The sequence below is a fragment of the Branchiostoma floridae genome, chromosome 7 (assembly GCF_000003815.2).
Source record: "Branchiostoma floridae strain S238N-H82 chromosome 7, Bfl_VNyyK, whole genome shotgun sequence".
Taxonomy (NCBI): Eukaryota; Metazoa; Chordata; class Leptocardii; order Amphioxiformes; family Branchiostomatidae; genus Branchiostoma; species Branchiostoma floridae.
The window spans coordinates 13,336,269-13,355,149 of NC_049985.1; the positions used below are offsets into that span (position 1 = coordinate 13,336,269).

At 42.7% G+C, this 18,881-nt stretch overlaps 1 protein-coding gene across 5 annotated transcripts; it reads left to right on the forward strand.

Moving 5' to 3' along the window:
* Positions 1-1,673: 1,673 nt before the first annotated feature.
* Positions 1,674-15,007, forward strand: LOC118419904. Of its 5 annotated transcripts, none has more exons than XM_035826563.1 (2): positions 1,674-1,930; positions 13,141-15,007. In XM_035826563.1, exon 2 carries the CDS (start codon positions 13,194-13,196, stop codon positions 14,091-14,093), a length of 900 nt encoding a protein of 299 aa, XP_035682456.1. In that variant the 5' UTR covers positions 1,674-1,930; positions 13,141-13,193; the 3' UTR covers positions 14,094-15,007. The 5 variants fall into 5 exon arrangements, with proteins under 5 accessions (XP_035682456.1, XP_035682453.1, XP_035682457.1 ...); XM_035826560.1 differs by lacking the exon at positions 1,674-1,930 and adding an exon at positions 3,912-3,995; XM_035826564.1 differs by lacking the exon at positions 1,674-1,930 and adding an exon at positions 6,032-6,201.
* The last annotated feature ends 3,874 nt before the right edge of the window (positions 15,008-18,881 follow it).

The window sequence follows — 18,881 nt, forward strand, 5'->3', positions numbered from 1 at the left end:
ACTGTGACTAATAGTCGACCCTCGCCAGGTGTAAGGTCACAAATCGCCTAGGGTCAGCTCTAGCCTGCGGTTTACCCAGACCTCACCTCGCCTCAACAAGCTAATGATTGGCAGGTAGCTCGGACGAGACTTTTGTGCTGACGATCCCACGGAATCCTGGGTATTTTACGCTTTTAGACTTCCACAGGGTACTTGAAACCATTTGATATTGCATCAGAATTCTTCTCTCAAAGAAAACACTGTTTCTGCGAAACCAATTTTTGTTGGTATCTCAGTTCTGTTACTGGAAACTGTCGTTTGACAAGTGGCGTGTGACATTTTTATCGAAAGTTTTGGTGCTCAGCCCAGATTCGGGCTTCTCGTGTTTAGTTTTACTGCATAACTTTAGCGATTGGATACCAGAAAAATTCGTATAAATCTTTTTATCTCGATTGAATGCCAGTTGGTGTTTGCTGTTTGACTAGGATACTAGTTCAAAGAAATACCCTACCCCATAGCCCCATAACCACACGCACTTGCTTGAAATAAATGCATGCTACCCCTGTAACATATTACTATGTTTACACACTATTGAACACTCTACCTTGAATATGTGATTTTATACTTCTTTAAGCACGCGACATTTGGGCCTCCCACAAAGACACAACATATCTATGTATAACCTCACTTGTACATGCCTGATGTACTTACATACTCACTCTCAACTTCTGGGGATCGTCACGCTCACTTTGTGCACCTGTCATTGTCAACCGCAGAAGGGGGAGGGGGTGCATTTCATCATCATCATCACTGTAGTTAGCAATCTTAAATTGTGAGTAAAATGCGAATTTCGATAAGGAGTTAACTTCATTTCTCGGTATGTTACAATTGAACTTTGAGACAAGCCTTAGAATGAAGTTACCATCAGTTTCCTATTAGTCTATGATAATGATACAATGTCTACCCCCACCGCTATATACCCACAGGTCTCTGCTAGGTTTACACTGATAAGTGCGTTGGACTAGTTCCATATTGCGCCATGACTCATAAGTTGTACATTTTTCCACGTGTTCCCGACAATAACATGTCTGGCGAAAAGTTAAGTTGTTTAATTTAGAGAGAAATTCTATCCGTACATATTGATGTGTCGATAAACATAGTGTATACGATCTAGTATTGTGAGTTTCCAAAAGCAATAGTAACGTAATGTATTACTAAATTTGTATATTCGAACTCAGCAAACTTCACCATACTACCGGTAAATATGAAATTCAACATAAAGGTCCACAGAAAACGTAACATGTTAACAGTCATGTCGCTCTGCAATACAGTATAACGACTTCCGAAATGTAAATGTTTTTGAAACGTTCCCGGATGAACAAATGTGATGTTAAAAACATGACCTAAAGTTTTGCAGCTTGCGTGTAAAAAAGCAAGGACGACAAGTCCTTCAAATTGCTGGGTTTGTAGAACAACGTTCTGTCGGATGAAGTTCCTCTCAGAGAAGACAAAATGGTGCCAAATTCTTTCCCATAAACACAACATTAATCATTTTTAAAATAAGCTTCGCTCAGAGTAAACCGTGGCCCTTATCTGAAATATGTCAGTATTTGTTATGTCGCAGTTGCTCCTGATATAAACGCAGGCGAACGTTTCAGAGGCGTTATTGGAAGGAATAGGGTGATTCATTCACAGAGGGATGTTTTTGCGGGTTGACTTCATCTACAACGACACACACATGTACGCATACAAACGTACCCATGCCATACTAGCGGACTGGACAAGCCCTTGAGAAGCATGTGTTATCTGTACACAAGCTACTAGTGGTGTTCCTGCGGTCGTGAGTTCCTCACGGCTGTTGCAACAGCCGCTTTTGGTGATACCACCCCAACTGGGAGCTCCTGTGCTGTGCTGAAGGTTTAAAGTTACAACTTAATACAACACGGAGCAGGTGAGTGACAGTTTACCAATGTAATTATGCAGATAGAATACCGTGAGAATTGGAGCGATAAATGAACCAAGTATCGTTATAACGAATGACTGATTTCTTAGGCTGGACCAAGCTCTTTTCAGAGAACCACCATTTACGGTACGTAAGTTGTACTAGTGTGAACGAAAGGGAAACATTTCTTCATTACGTGGAAGAGTGTGTTTGTGTACTGCTTGTAACAGGTAGCTGATCCATTCTTGACATGGTTTGTTTTCAACCAGGTGGTAGGTTTGTGTAACTGTCAATTGTATTCCGTGTAGGGGGTTAGGGTCCGGTCACATTCATTGTACGATCGTCGTGCGATTACAGTCTCAGTCTGAGGGGTTCTTTGCGTAGTGGTGCACGTGGCCACGCAAGTTCAGCTGTCTTGTTACCGAAAACGGGATTTAGTTCTGTCTCAGCCAGCTTGACAATCGTACAACGTTATCGAAATCGTACGAAGACCTACGACGAATGTTATCGTGCCTGGTTGTTACTGCTGCATAAAAGTGTACAGCTTCATCACCACTAACATACAGTAGCAGTGACAAAGTAAAGGCGGTTGCTCTGTGATCATCAAACATTTTAATGAACTTATGGGGCCTTTTGAGACGTTGTTCGTGGATGGAGCAGGTGGACGTATCTTGTCTAAGTAGAACATTTGGAGGATGTCATGAACCTGCGTCCCTGTCAGACGATCTAAGTTTCATTCTGACCATTTACATGTCAAAATGTCACCAAAACAACTACATAGTTTTTCAGCATTTGAAGGATCTAATATGAAATAGAACTTTACTGCTCGAGGTTACAGGTAAAGAATATAGTTAATTTGTGGATGACCCACATGGTAAAATCTAATTGTACCGTTTACGAGAAATGTAATAATTTCAAGAGAATGTGCGTTATCTGAGCTTTCTCGAAAAAAGGCTATTACTACAACCGAGGTCAGTCACTAACAGGAAGGGCACTGGTTTTCATACCCCTGAAACTGATAAGATAGACTCAAGACTAAACCTACATCCAATTTACGATGTTACATCTCTGCATGACAAGTTACAGGATTTGTAAATGTCAGGAATGGCGTAGATAAAATACTTCTGCCGCAGACAAAATAAACATGTCCGAGATGTGCCAGACCTTTGACCTGTCCGGAGAACTGTTGGTTGGAACGCAAGTAACATGAAAAGGGCGGAGAAATAGTGTAGTACAGTACAGTACAGCATGTGACTACTCTAGTCTAAACATCATATAGACCTTAGATCCTCGATCAACACTAGTCTAAACGCTGACTCTAAATTCTAACTTACTGGGTTCGACTTCTTTTTCTGAGACAGTGGAAGAAGAATGATCACCTTTTTTCTATAATCTACGGGCTCTGTACTGCTATGAGGAGAGAGTGTTTTTGTCTGTAAACGTATATAAGAACAGGAATTAGGATAAGTTTAGTGGTCTCTTTAAAGAGTCCCTAAAGAGGTTTTAAGTCAATCATTCAGTTGGAGTCAGGAAAATCTAAACCATTTACAGACGTTGGATCAAGTTCATTCATTTGTCAGGTTACGATAACTAAATTAAATCAGTGTCATAGCAATCGGCAAGCATCATGACATGAAAGTAACCGAATGTTTCTCAAACTAACCAGTTTCTCAAACTAACCAGGACAGGTGCACCCACTGTTTATTTCCATTGGAACGGTTTTAATGTTGAGCAAACGATAAGCGTTGTGCATCGTGCAGTTCTCGATTTCACAGAGGTCGTATCTTAACAAGTAACGTGTAGATCAGTCTACCTGGTGACAAGGACGGAAAATGTTGACGAAAATCAAAATAGACATGGTGATCTCTGATAGAATCTTCGCCTATGATATAGCTCTGTTTATCTCCCATGGGAAAAAGTGTGCTCTCTGTTGGTCTTAAGGTACTTAAGGTTTCACACGGCTTTAAATCACAGTTCGCCATTGTTGTACGGGACGCGTACCAGTCGCTCCAAAACATTGCGTCACACACCAGACAGAGGGAAGACAAACGTGGCCGAGTGAGGACCGTTACAAGTGAGTTCTTCTGTTTATTTGCCTGGGTGTCGACGCCCCTTATTTAAGACATGTTTAATACGCTCGTAAGACACCTGTTCTTAGTCTTATCCCCTAAGTGGCTGTTCTTGATGAGCAGGACCACACCGCGCTTTGTTGTGCGGGTCGTATTGTGTCGGCATTTCTTCGTGTAAGGAATGTTATTGTCTGTTATGCCTTTTAATCTAGCTTCTAGTAGCGGTGACATGGCTGGGTTAAGACTAAGATACATTTACTGTAATCCGCAATAAGCAAATTGACGCATCATAACATACATAGAGATGGCCAATTGTATTTAACCGTCTAATGGCGTGAAACTTGTGCTACGTTCATGAAGCATATGTCCCTATTCCCCCCTCTCTTTCACGGCTCTATTTATGATAACCACTACTAGTATATATGAAGCTACAAATCGATCTTCAAGAAGATGCGGAGAGTATATATCTTGGCGTTTTCAAACTGTCGTACAGAACAGAACGAGTGACATCCCCTCCAACATCGGTTGAAAAATATGAAACAAATCCATTCCGGAACGTCCGCAACCGCAATTGTATTGACCGTATATACATCTATTCCCACGCCTGTACATACAGGCGGGGAATTAAGATTAAATTAGATACAAATTCTGCTGCAGTTGGAGAGATACGGTCAACGATTGTTACAAAGGACATTATCGGACACGGACATAACAAGGTCAAGAAAACACAGAAATAGCAAAAACAAACTTGCCAGCCTGTCACTAGATGTTTGGTCAGAGACTTATATCGGCGCTGTTAGTCCAAGCTGTGACCAGTATAGACAGTTCACAGGTGTCTGTGTTTACCAAGTAGTAGCCTTAATACGGAATGGCTACATCCGTTAACACGCAAAAGTGCTCTCTCTACTCTTTAAACACTATCCAACACTGAGACACAGATCTTCTGTTAGTCCTTTTGTTCTTACTTTTTCCATTTCTTCTACCGCCTACGTTCTCCTTCCTTCCTTTTCTGTTTCCTTCCCGCATTTCTTCTTTTCACCAAAAGGTTTTCATTTATACGTAAGGTGGCAGTTATGGGAGGGGATGTGAAAGACCAACCCAAGTTGACCTTCCAACAATATTTCTCTTCCGTTAAGACCCATAGGACCACAAACCACTCGGGAGTATGTAATCCTCGCCTTGCCAAATAAACAGTCTTTGTGTTAGTTTACCGGACAGGCTGTGACGTGTGGCGGGGTGGATATACAGGAGGTCCGTGCCGTTCCGAGCATCTCTGTCCCAGAACACCCACCTGTCTCTCCTGCCTGTACCCATCCCCAGCTCCAGTCAACAACTGCGGCGTATTTACATTCCGTAATGCCCCGTGGTGCGGCCCGGGCACAGTAAAAGCTGTAGTGCTGACACAGGCGCAAGGTGCGACGTTTGATCCGGCCCACCGTGACTTTAAAAAGATCAACTCGTAATCCCTGGAGATTTTCTCTGCCTTTCAAACAACTGGAGCAGAAACGGACGTTATACCTTTCTACGGGATCCTAACTCATCAGCTCTTTTGTTTCCTTTTCTAAATTTAGTTCATTTGTATAACACTAAATGGGGTGTTTGTATCCGATGATGTGCTGGCACGGCGAAAAAAAGAGATAGCATTCTTGACTGGTAAAACCATTATGATGGACGAGTTTCTTCTAAATTCTGAACAGCTTTCTAACGGTTTACAAAAATACAGTGTTTCTAAAAAAATCATCAATAACGTTACCTTTTCGTTACATTACTACACCTTATAAACCTATGGGTAGGTTGGTCAAGGGGTGAAAAAGAAAATTAGGCCATTGAAGACATTCATTACAGCGAAAAGTAAACATGAAGAGATTTATCAAGAGTGGTGCTTGAAAAATCGTTCGGTCAAGACCTGACCTAGTCAGGTTTCTCCATCACTCTCTCCTGTCATTGGTTGAGGCGCCGATCTTTGGCGATCCGACTTGTGCGAGGAACCCTTGTGTAGGATTGAGTTTCACGTTTGGATTGTTCCTATTCAGGTGCTTTGTTCGGGTTATTAGGAGAAAAAAGAAGGAAAACATTCACCTGGAAGAAAAGTACACCTTGGAAACGTCTTATTAGTAAGGCGGGAAGGAGTAAGAGAAGGCTGTTCTTAGGAGGTCGGTTGGCGGGGTCTCTGTTGAAGGCTGCTGCTCAAGATTGCTTCAGATCTAGGAGGTAAATGTTATCTCTCTTCCTAGTCACTCGTTTATATCAGTGATGTCCGTTAGTCCGTTTGCAAAGCTATACTGACTTACATTTGGGACTCTGAAATTAAAAGCCCTTGGAGGCTGGAAGACCAGAAAGTGTACTCCAACAACTTGTTTTTCTTTCCATATCTGATATTTGCTTTATCACTAAATTGTCGTCGCTGGTTGGTCCCGTCAGGGTTGCGATGATATACAGTGATGTAGATCAATGCATATCAAATCAAATCAGAGCTGAACTTTATAGACTTCTGGAACCTACGTTTCTAACACTTAAGTAACACCGACAAATTTATATTTCTAATGAATTGAGACCAACCTTTGATTGTAAAACATATCTGTTCCAATTTTTTCACCGTCACAAAGTAGCGAGGATAAGTCGAATTCAATCACATTAAATAGAGTATACTTCTTGTGTTAGGTTGACATTGCATATGTATTATGTATCTGTCAACTATTCTTTTGTCGCCTATACCAAACCAAGTGTGTACGTACATTAAAGGTCTTTATTGAAATATCTTTAAAAGGAGGAACCACCCTCGAAGATTTAACTGTTTGGGTTGACCACACGCGTGACATTCTAGCGTTAAATACAACACAGAAGTGCAGCGTGATTGTAAAATTCCATTGGTTGTTATTTCTGTATGGTCCAGTTGCGATAACTAATTACTCCATGTGAACCTCTAGTGTAGCTCGAACTTGGACGTGGCAACTTACTGGCATATGGTAGTGAGATGAGACAGTAGTCATTGTTTTTTTGTTTGCTCCAGCTGTGTCTGGGATTTCCATCCTGAAAAGGCGCAAGTTGTACTTTTTACTTTGTAGTTGTGCAACATTGGTCCTATCCCTATCTCGCATATTCTGTGCAGTTAGGTATGGACTTTAAGAAAGATAACAGTGTGTGTGTGGGGGGGGGGGGGGCGGGGATTTGAAGACAGAACAATTTTTAGGTCTCTTTGCACTGTTTCGACTCATCAGCCGCGTCAGTGGCGCTGCCACGGAGGTGTGTTGGGTGATAAGTTGCTACGTGCAGGTTCAAAATCTATTGATATGAGCGTTTTTCTGTCAAAACATGTCTCCAAATTGAAAGCTTTTTGCCTTATCTCAGACCTCATTGCCATACAAGTTGTTAGCTATTTCTGTTAGGTGGTCGACGATTTTTCCCAGACCATATGTCATGGGTGTTGAAACCGTCTGTTGTTTAACGGTCTCTCCAAATCACAGCCACATAGAGTACATTGTCAAGGTCAGTTTCGGTGAATGTACTTTACCGATGTTCATTCACCTAGCTCCCCGTCCCATATGAAGTTTATTTCATTTAACAATATACCAGTAAAAACCTGCCTTTTCAAATCATTTGGATCGTGTTAACTGTCAAACTGTTCCGACTCTGTCTTCAAGTTCATCCCTACAGTATCCGCCAACCCCCCTCCCCAGCTAGGACGATTGCCATGCCTTACTATCGCTCCAGACTCCCCAAAACGCCTTTGTCCGGAAGTTCTTCAGTGACTGTGAACGCCATCCAGTTAAGTGTGACAGTTTAAGACTAAGCCCTTTTGTTTCGTCTGGAATAAACAAACGTCAAAATTCTTCTCAGTGATAGCCACAGCTTCTGAGATAAGTGGAGAAGTATAGTAAATTTCGCCGCAATAGTGGAATGACCCTCCAGCTAAACTCGTAAACGAATCACCAAGGTCAAATTACCCTAGTTTCCCCCCAAGTAAATAATTTAGATTGTTAAACATGAGAAGCAATCCCTTTACATCAACACTGATTCTGAGGCAACCACTGTGTGCATGGTGTGAGACTATCAGATAGATGACTGTGATGTTTTAAAAAGTTGTACCACCTGTAATCTTGGTATAAGGCACGCGTGTGTCAGTAAATATGGGCCATTTCGATGTTCCAAACGAAAGATTCTCCCAAGCGTAAATCATCGAAGGTCAGGCCGAGGGACACTTCGGAGCGCAACATGTTCCTTTTCTTCCAAGATGTTCGATTGAACGACATTGGAGAAACATCGCCGAAACCAAGAATGACCCTTAGCGAAGTAAAGGGTACATCCTGACTGAACTCATATCATTCACGACACCATAAGAGATAGAAGACAGAACAGTTTCTGATGTACGGTGACATGACCCTATAATTAATGATTTGTGTTGTACATTAATGCCGGAGGTGACAAGCGGAGAAGTTTTGCCGGACACCTGCCTTTTGCAGGACTCCCTTGCAACATTGGGCCAGCTCATTTTGAGTATTTTGGACGGACGGCTGTTGCTGTTGTTTCGCACTATGACAGGGAACTAACATAGTATATATAAAGCTAAAATTTCTGTGTCATTCAGAATGTATCATTGTGATGTAGTAGAAATATTACATAGAATCCTTAGGTCGCGAGTTGCACCCCTCCCGAACCTTCCAATGGAACAGCCCATACTTTTGTAGAGGTAGGGCGGTGTCCGACCATTGGAAATATCTGGACATGGTCATGGGAGCATATTTCGTGTGTGGTCTGAACTCCAGATGTACGTGTAGTAGCCATTCACCGTGTAAATCCTTTAAGTGGACGTCTTATGCTAAGTGCCATTAGCCCGACATACTCTTAAGAAATGCCAAGGTGATGGAGGGATGTGATTTCTCAAGACGACAGACAGGTGAGGTGAAACTTAACCGGTCGTGGAATGTCTTGCTTCTCTTTAAACACAATATCGATATTACCACGAACCTTTCGTGGAAACCCATATGCATTTTACATTAATTTGAATTTTCTTTTTAAAATTTCTAAGATATCACAAGTCTTTTTGATGTCTTATTTCTGACGTATCAAAGCTAGGGTATAATCTCACAATTTTAGGAGACTCATTATACCTTTTCGATCTTGCTTTTCCTTTATCAGAAATTATATCTACTCGTTGGACAAAAAATGATTTTCGTATGCTGTTTTTATTTATCAGGCTAAAACCGTAGTACTTTGAGTATCATCGCACGTATGTCGGTGTATTGACTATAGACTGTACTGCACGAAAATACACCTTACGTTTCTTGCCGTGTATTATCTCCTCGTTATTAAAAGAGGGTCCTGAATATCTCCAGAATAAGTTAATGAATGTTAAAAGTTTAAGCTTTTTTATGGACATAAACAAAACTACATCGGCCTTCCGATGTCTGACCCGTAAGTTCACAGGAGTACGAGTTGACCCCCAGTTTTCCGGACCCCCCAAATGGCAGGACCCCCTAGAGTGTGCGCATTATCACGCAATGATGACCGATGGTCCCAGCTCCCCTGTACCACCTGTGGAGCACAGCAGGTATCTCCTACAGGTGTGCACAGGTGTGCAGGGGTCAGCGGACAGGTCAGCTCGTCACACGCGGGAGGGTCCTCACTATCTCATTAAGTGTGGGTTTGTGTACTGTAAAGTTCGCGCACGTTTGTACCACCAACAAAGAGAGAATTAAAGTTCGCTTGAGTTGCCAAACGATACAAGGAAGGAGAGAATGATGGATGCTAATTGAAACTTGTTGACGTTCCGCTGTCATGGTTGCCTTTTTCACTAAAGGCCAGGAAAGGATATGCTGTACGATATTTTTGTTGTGCAAGGCTACGGCAAGGATGCACAGCAAATTTTTTCCCTCGCAAGACAATTGAATTCTGGACGACACTTTCACGATAGTCCAAAAATTGTCTCCAACTCACTGTCGTAAATATGTTGAACGACTTCTTATTTAATTGACTGCGCACTGGTTTGCACCCACTATAAGGATGCCTGGCGCAATTTGGGCAGTTTTGCAAGATAACCACTTAAGCAATGACAAAACGATGTCTACCAGCAAAAATGAAGAGTCGTAACGCAAACTTAAAATCAGATATCTTTATATGCAAGTTACAAAGTGCAGCGGAACTGCTGAGTGTAATATTTGCGCTCTGTTTTACTTTGTAAATACAGTGCGCTCTCCTCAAATACATTGAAGATAATATTGGTGATGCTTTCAAGACATAACGTCGGTTACATCAAACGGCAGGTAACTTCCCAGCCCCACCATATGGCACACCTGTCCTTTCGGAGATAAATTTAAGAGGCACATATGGTCAGGTTGGACCAGGTGAAGAAGTTGTTTATTTCCGTCGGAACAGTTACAAAGGGGCGAGAAACAATAGTGGTGAATTCCTCAGGCTTACAGGTTGTAAGATACCTGGGCCCTTGGTTGCTCTTGCATACAGAAGACGCGTTTGTTATTGGCACAAATCGGTTTTCCATAGATTTTGTCCAAATAGCACTAAATTTCTGACAGATCATGCAAAAGTAAGTAGTTTGGAAAGACTCCGCCCCCTTACTCGTTGCCAAAAATCGCATGTCTGTGGCTGTGTGTGTGTGTGTGTGTGCGCGCGCGCGCGCGACCTGTAAATGGGGTCCAGAGGTTTTTATTTCATTTTGGAGGTAAAATCTGACTGCTTAAGCGCAGTAATCCTAAGTCAAGACTTGCCTTGTATAAGACGATTACCAAATGGTACTCTTAACTACTTAGCTACCATAACGTAACGCCGTATGTCGTCCATTTGGGCAGCCAAGAATGTCTAATAGCGTCCAAGGCCAAACCCCCACCAACAACGTGTCACAGACCTACATGTGAGGGAAATCTCAACTATTTAGCGCGATCCTGACAGAAAAATGCCATTCTAAGCGCTCCGTGGGGTTGCTTTTTGCCTAATGGAGTGAGAAGCGGCTATGAAATCGTTTTGAGTCTCACGTGGGATTTATGCCGTGTCGCACAAATGGAGTGTTCGCTGTGATCACTTCCAAATGCTGACCTCATCAAAAGCCGCTGTGCTTACTTCATATTACACAGGAATTTAAAATGGATGATGGAAATCAACTAAGTACTAAGTACCGTGTCTTCACGGTTGTCGACGAAATACACCAAGAATGATACATTGGAAAATGGCGCATTTATTGACAGGAACATTGCACACAGTGCAAAAAAGTCTTCAGGGGAAGCAAAGGAATGGGTTTGAAACATGCAATCAAAGAATTGAGTATTATTTTAATCTCATTCTTTTAAAGAATCCATTTTTTTTTTATTATTGCTCAGGAAAATGTCTTCTTTTGGCACAATTTCACAGGATTGTTTTGGGGTTAGGGTTGACAGAATCATGAGGTGTTATTCACAAGTACATATATACCTGGGAAACATCCTGGTAATAATGCGAAACTCTTATTGACAGGAACATTATGTCAATAGAAGCTGAAACATCTCATTGACAGGAACATCGAAAACAGTCTTTTTTTAGCTTCTTCTTGTTGATAGTGACAAAATAATCTTAAACTGTCAATAGCCAGGGCATTGGGAAAGTGACAGCTTTCTCCTGTAAGGCTTTAATCCACAGCCGAGATGTAACAGGCCTCATCATTGGCTTACGCACATGTGTTAGTCACAAATGACGTATCCCTAACAAGAGGGATGTTTCTTATATCTAAGTCGCCAAGAGAGTCATAAGTATGTTTGGAAGCGATCTGTGAAGTATCATATTTCTATTGTGTAGCGATCCATATTCCCAAAGCGCGCCCTGGCGGTATATCGTATCCATACAATCGGTAAGTACATGGACATGGAATAATACATGGAATAATGACGGCTTACTTGCAAAGGAAATAGTGTATCCTGATATTTCCGCAGACATATCAAATAGATATATGGATTTTTAGAAAAATAGATATATCGTAGGCGTGGCCTTGGCCTTGGCTGCAGTGTTGCGTCCCTTCTTTAGACGTGAATCATATGTGTGTGTTGTTGTACCTAAGCCCATAAAGACATGACCTAACGTTGGCTGGTCTGGGTTGCTGAAAAGGTTAATTACAGGTATAGACTGTCTGGCGGCTGTGACAGGTATAAACACACAGGGCATGAGGTAAGGCCTCCAGTGGATCAGGTTGGGCCGAGGAGGATATGCCTCCTTTTGCACGCAAAGTCCTTTTATTCAGCTTGTTCAATCTCCCGAGAACATCTCTCCAGAACCCCTCATTGTCCGACTAAAGATCTCATCCTTAGATTTCTTGGTTAACGCCTTTGCGTCAGTATACGACGCATAACATTTATAGAAAAGAAAATAATGCGTTACACCCGTGAGTATTGATATCTAATAGGTAACCAGTAACTGTAATAATTCTATAACAGTCTTCATAAATATGGGAAATATTTGCAATGAAGTACATTTTTACAGATGGAATTTTATTTTCATACTATAAAACGATTAGATTTCAATGAACTTGAACAAAGGTTCTTTCAGACGATTACTTTTAAGATATGCCAAACAGAAAGACCATGAATCTGCTGAACCTAGCCGCGACCTTTCCTGATCCCTGGTGCAAAATTTACCTCGTTCCGGACCCTTAATCATCTTAACGTTTATACTACTCATCTTTGAAGCGTTACCATGGTGACGAAAACCCAAGGGCATTGCCATGGCAACCTGTGATATGTCAGACGATGTCTGTAGAGGCTATGTTCCGTTGTCCCTTGCCGCCGGGTGTTTACCAAAGCCCAAAGGACGGACTGCCGACGGCCTATATATAACGTCAGCTGGTCTTCACCTCTCCTTTCTCCTTGCTTAGCCTGTAGTGTAAAATCGCGCGACCACAGGTCAGACGGAGTCTGGAAGGGTCGTCGTTGGGGTTTCGCCTCGGGCTGTTAGCGATCATTTTAGGAACAGTGGCACTACTTACACCTAATAGGCCCGGTAGGGCACAGCAGGCGGTTTGGAGAGGTGAGGGTGGAGAGGTAAGGACATCTGTACGGGGAGACCTTGAGGTAGTCTTGCCCCCACTGTCAGGTCGTGTCCTGTTGGTGACATGTGTGTGATGATGTTCTGTTGGTTTACCTGACTGACGTGTGTATTTATCGCCTCTGGTTGCAGGAGGTGCGATGTGTGATCTATCACCTGTGTGCGACACCTGAGGTACGATCGCCATGAGCACGCCACACCTGGCCTGGCCTGTGGTCTGCGTCCTGCTCCTCATCGCCGGAGTGTCTCCGACGGCACAGGAGGAACTCTACAGCCTTGGCCACATCGAGGACAACCGGTGCGTCTGTACATTCGTCGCGCCGTACGATCAACCCGACAGCCCGACCAAAACTGCCCGGGAGGCGCCCTCCAACTGCCCGTCCCTGGACGCGTCCGAACTCCAGCGTCTGAAAGATGACGTCGTGCTTATCCACAGACACCAACTGGCAAATCGCGAGCAACTTAACGCACAGAGCACCGGCCTGTTCAACCTGACGACACGGATGCACACGTTCGAGGAATCGCTCCGTAAACATGCCAGGAAGCAGGTAGCACAGGACAGTAACATGGGAGGGTTTCAGAAGGAAACGAGGAAACTGAGGCGGCTGATCACCAAGCAGAGGCAGGCCCTGAGCGGCATGCGCTCCCGGGTCGACTCCCTGACAAACGACCTGGAACACATGAGAGAAGTGAACGAGCAGCTGCTGCTGGAACTACAGGTCCAGGCCGAGAAGAACGAGATGCAGCGCCGCAGACTGGAGGACCTGCGTGTCAAGCACGGGGCCACGGAGACACAGATTCAGGAGTTCCTCTGGATCGTCACCACGGTGCTCAAGACTGTACCCCGTCCGGATCGGGAACAACTCGGAGAAACTGGCGGCAACGAGGGCGACCCGAGCCGTGCCGAACCGCCCGATCACAGACCCGGGCCCCCGTCGGAGACTGCCGAAGAGAACACCGACGGCTCGGCCGAAGGGAGCCATGTTGGTGTCGACGTTGAGGAATTCGATGACTTGTACGACGACCTGTACATAACGCCTAAACCGAGGCGAAGGCGGTTCCAAAAGGCAAAGCCAATCATATAATCACACTAATCCCAGGTATATCCTTCATTTCCTTATAAACTGTTCTGTAAATAACTTGCATGTGATTGTCGGCCGTGTCAGACGACAGCCAACTTCGCCTCACAAACATTAAGTCATGAGACAACAAAGACAGAACCATTGCCTATTAATTATACTCTATTTGTACATTCACACCACGGAAAATAGCCAGGAAATCGGCCGAAACTGCCCGGTAATTAAGTAGCCATTCAACGCGGTAAGACCCTGTGGCTAGTCCCTCAGTGGGTTGAGATTAATTATTTCTGTCATGAGAAGAAAAAGGGACAAATCCCAATATGTATACAACAAGAATGTAAGTATAGACTAGGCGTATAAGTGCTCTTCGAATTCATACGTTCAGAAGTTGTGACAACTGCCGTGCAGTAGTTCAAAATCGCGCCATAAAGTGTTCAAACCTCTTTTCATAGTGGAAAACAAAATGGCCGCCTTCTTGTATGAGAAGAAATCGTTTGCAAAATTGTGCACATGAACAATCGCTGTGCCTATCATTGCTCTGTGACCGAAGCCGAGATAGTGAGATAACCAGGGCATGTAACACCTTCCACATCGCCGGATATCGTTGTATGCTAAGTAGATTGCAAAATAGCTTTCGCGAGACCTTTGATCTATTGTGATATTATTCTACACCATATTGCCCTTGTCTTTTGTACATACTTCTGCCATGTCTAGCGAAATCGACCTCTCGTGGGTTATAATTGTTCACGCAACGACCTAAGTTAATCGACGGCAGTGCTCTCCATATATGGTCGATAGAGCGGAGGAGCAAGTTAAACCCTTGCCTACGGGCTCTTGAAGCATTGTCTTCTCAAGCTTTGTAAGTCACCTTAATGCCAACCTCTTGCACCCGTCTCACTACATAAACCTCTTAATGGCAACTCCTGTGGTATGGTCTCATGATTACCATGTCTTGTGTATTTCTGTAGAGATAAATCAGTCAGGTTGAGAGCAATCCGTTAAGAGTGGTGTATAATTTACACTTATAATCAGGGACCAGAGGTCATGGTTCTGACGATCCTGTACTGAGATAAGAGTGTTTCGGAAGTCGTCTGAGGCGCGTAAATTGGTCAGAAAACAGACCCCCCTTTATATGGTCTGTCCCTGTGATCTTCAGAAAACGTAAATCGCCTTTCGAAGGCTCATTAACGTTAATCTTTCTATTCGATGAAAAATACAGCTTATACTTGATGAAGTTGAGACATATTCAGTGAACAGTTGTTTCTTTTCGTGTAGAAACACGTACAAAACGACAATAAGAAACAAGTCACGATATTTCTGGCAGTGACAGACGAACAGACAGTACAAAAATGACGTCATTATTTCGACCCCGCCTCCTCAAAATACTAAACACACAAATAATGCTCACGACAACTCTTCTCAATTATCACGTAAGTAGCCATTATATAGGAGTCTTCTCTGATATATTTCCAATAAGTCTTTAAGTGTTGTCATTCGGAGAACAATGGTGGTACTTAACGATAACACCTTAACGCGTGATTATCGTTGTCGGAAATACCTAATCAAATGCCTTAGTTCTCAGTCCAAGCTGACAAACAAATGGGAAATACAATCTCGATACAGCTGAGATAAAATGTCTGAGTGTACGGAACTGCTTGAACATATACTCACAGGACCTGTTGTTTACGCCTTTCGTTATACCAACAATAAAGATGGTTCATCGCTTACTAACGTGGTGTCAAAAGGTCGTCAGTGGTTACCCAACCTGTACCTGGCTCAATAGAAGACACGGCAGGCGGGAAGCAACCGTTTCACATCAAAATATCACCGGCCTCACAGTGCACACACCTCACGAATTCATCCGCACGGGGTTTATACTTAGATCTAAAATAAGATGATCGAGTCTTTAGCCTGGGATTTTAGGTCAGTCAGGAAAACAGTGGCACAGTGCCCAGGGTGGTCAGTGATTATAAATTTCACGCTTCATTTGTATACTAAACAATAGCTGACACACCTGTGCAAAAAGTCGGATTAAGTAGACATGTATGATAGTAAACACGTCTGATAACGTTAGTCTATTTCTCATTGCAGTCTACTGCCAGTTATGAGTTCTGTTGATATGTGAGAGCTGAAACTGCATGGAACTGCATCTTGTGACGCGGGGCAATATTTTATGTACAATCCCTACGGCGCAACACCTGCAAGAAAATTTATAACTTCTCTAATTCTTCCATGCAGCCTTGCCAAGATAATATGCCAGTTTGTGTGTCAGTAGGATGAAAAAAGTGCTCTATACAATCAAACATAGAAGCAGAGGCTTGGAAATCACTGTTAAACTGAATGCATGCATGTTCATTTCAGCAATGGATACAGCACTTTCAATTAGTTTGAGTTATTTCATGACCCATTTCCACACCTCCTGCTTAAAAAGAACAGTGAAGTATGATCGACTCAGCTCATGGATCAAGTAACGCTATGACTGAACGGATGCATGAGTGTATGAATGAACGAACGAGCGAATGGACGAAATGCATGATGAATGGATGACCTTTACTGGTCGACGTGACAGTCGTACGTATACATGGGCAGTACATGGCAACTTTCAAAGAGAAATACTGCAAAGATAGTCTATCCAACATTTAGAAACACAAAATATTGAAAACACATTGAAAATATTTGAGTTACATAATCGCTGTGATTTGGTCTCGTTTTTAGACTGAGTAGTCGACCTGCTGTGTAGGCAGTGTTTATTTCAGGAGTTGGACAGGATAACAGTACATGGAACATACCCACGGTCTATGAATCAAATCTATGTATTTAGAACTTGTGTTAACTTGTGCTCTCTATAAATCTGTTGAAAGTCTATACTTGAAAGTGGTTGATCGAAATCCTCACAAAGTAATACATTTGTATAGAAACCAAATCAAATAGTCAACTGTACTGGCGACCTTACAAGTCATTTCTAACTCATTAGTGAGGATTCTGTGCTAATGATCTAACCTTTATTATGACTTGACATGCACCCATCAACTATCACAACAATGACGAATCACATTAATATCGATATCAACCTTAGAATCACACACGTACACCGCACGAACACGCGACCCTGAGAAGAAAGCCAGCGGCACGGCAGAGACCACAACAGAACGCTATTGTTACTGCTCGCTGAAAGGGAAAGTGTAATCGATGATGACGGGTGAGTGACATGTCGGGTTCTGTGACTCTGGACAGGTTGGGACAGTACCAGGGGGTTATGTGTGCGTAAATCTGGTCACAAACCTGGCTGTTGACAAGTGTTGGGCGGCAGGTAAAGGTCAATGGATATATGTCTTCTGGGGCCTCGTGGAGGAATAGGACTACAGATCAGCCCACAAGATCGGCTGGTTTGCCGGTTAAAAAATATATATCTCAGTCTGATATTTCCCTCTTCTTCTCTCCCCCCCCCCCCACATTATATCATTCTGTCAGATTATGTAACCACCCAATACGTGTACATTCTAGAAGCGGAGGGCAGAGTGCGAACAAACCCTGATATAAACTCAAAATTCAGGTCATATGAAGAGACAAGAAAAGGTTATCATTCCTGAATAACATTTGACCAAAGCAAGTTAAGGATTTAGTCTCCCAGAATCCTGTCTCCTAACATGACTTAACTTTCCAAAACATTTAAGATGTCGATGTGTAACATTCATTGATCGTGAAGAATCCCCTAATTAAAGGTAAGTGTTTCTGTTATTTTGTTTCCCTGTCGATCATTGTTTTAAGACTTTTATAAAGTTTCATTCTATTGTACTTCCATAGTTTTGTCTCTGTTGCTTTAAACGTTTATTTTCCTCACGACCAAGAAAAAAGTCCACTAGCCATGTTTGTTTTGGTTGACTTTAAAGTGCGAACTTAGTTAGCTGTCGACAGATTTGAGTCAGGATTCAGAACAAGACTTTACAATCTGGCCCACACCAATAGATGTAGTTAACAGGAGGAGTGGTTCAGATTTCAAAGCGACAGTCTTATATGTACTCTCGCAAGTCAAAGTTGTAACCGAATATCTAAGACTGAAAGAAGATTGCGATGTCTGCTTTCCGTAGTGTGCTCATAAAATGCCAAAACTGCTGCTGCTGCTGTTTCAAAACCTCTCCAAAAGATAAGTGTGGTTTTCAGTAAGTACTACTGCCATTTCCGTTCGTTATCAGTCTTGGGTTTGTTGTTTAAGATGTTTTGTTACTCATGCTTGTTCTTATCATTAAACGAGCGGTTGTCGTGCTTACCTTGCGCTTTAGCATGTTTTGATGCTATCACATTTTACGAGCGCCAACTACAGTTTACCATTCTCCTATGCAGAGGGACCACAGTCGTGTCGAAACTAATATAGGCTTTGGGGACAGCGAGTAGGAGGATGCAGTTTACAGGTTATGGCGCTTATGCCGAGAGACAGCTCTCCTAAGTGTGTGAACCGGATACACACGTACAAACAGTAAACATGGTAAATATGAAAACATTTTCAGAAGATATGTACAAACAACATGTAGAACTCTATAATACTTGACCGTGCTGTTTTGTATACTTTGCTGGATGAGGTGGTAAGAAAACTTTACAACACTTGTTCACAAATTACGCAATGGAGTATACGATGTTATTCTCCCGTAGTACTGTATTTCAAGTCAATAAAGTGAGATAGTTCAAAGCAATTATGATTCTGGACAAGTTTTTTCCTCAAACTCATTTTTTCCCATTTTCAGTGAAAGTTACGGACTGACATCAATAGCTTACTTCGTGCTGTTGAAAGTATGTTTG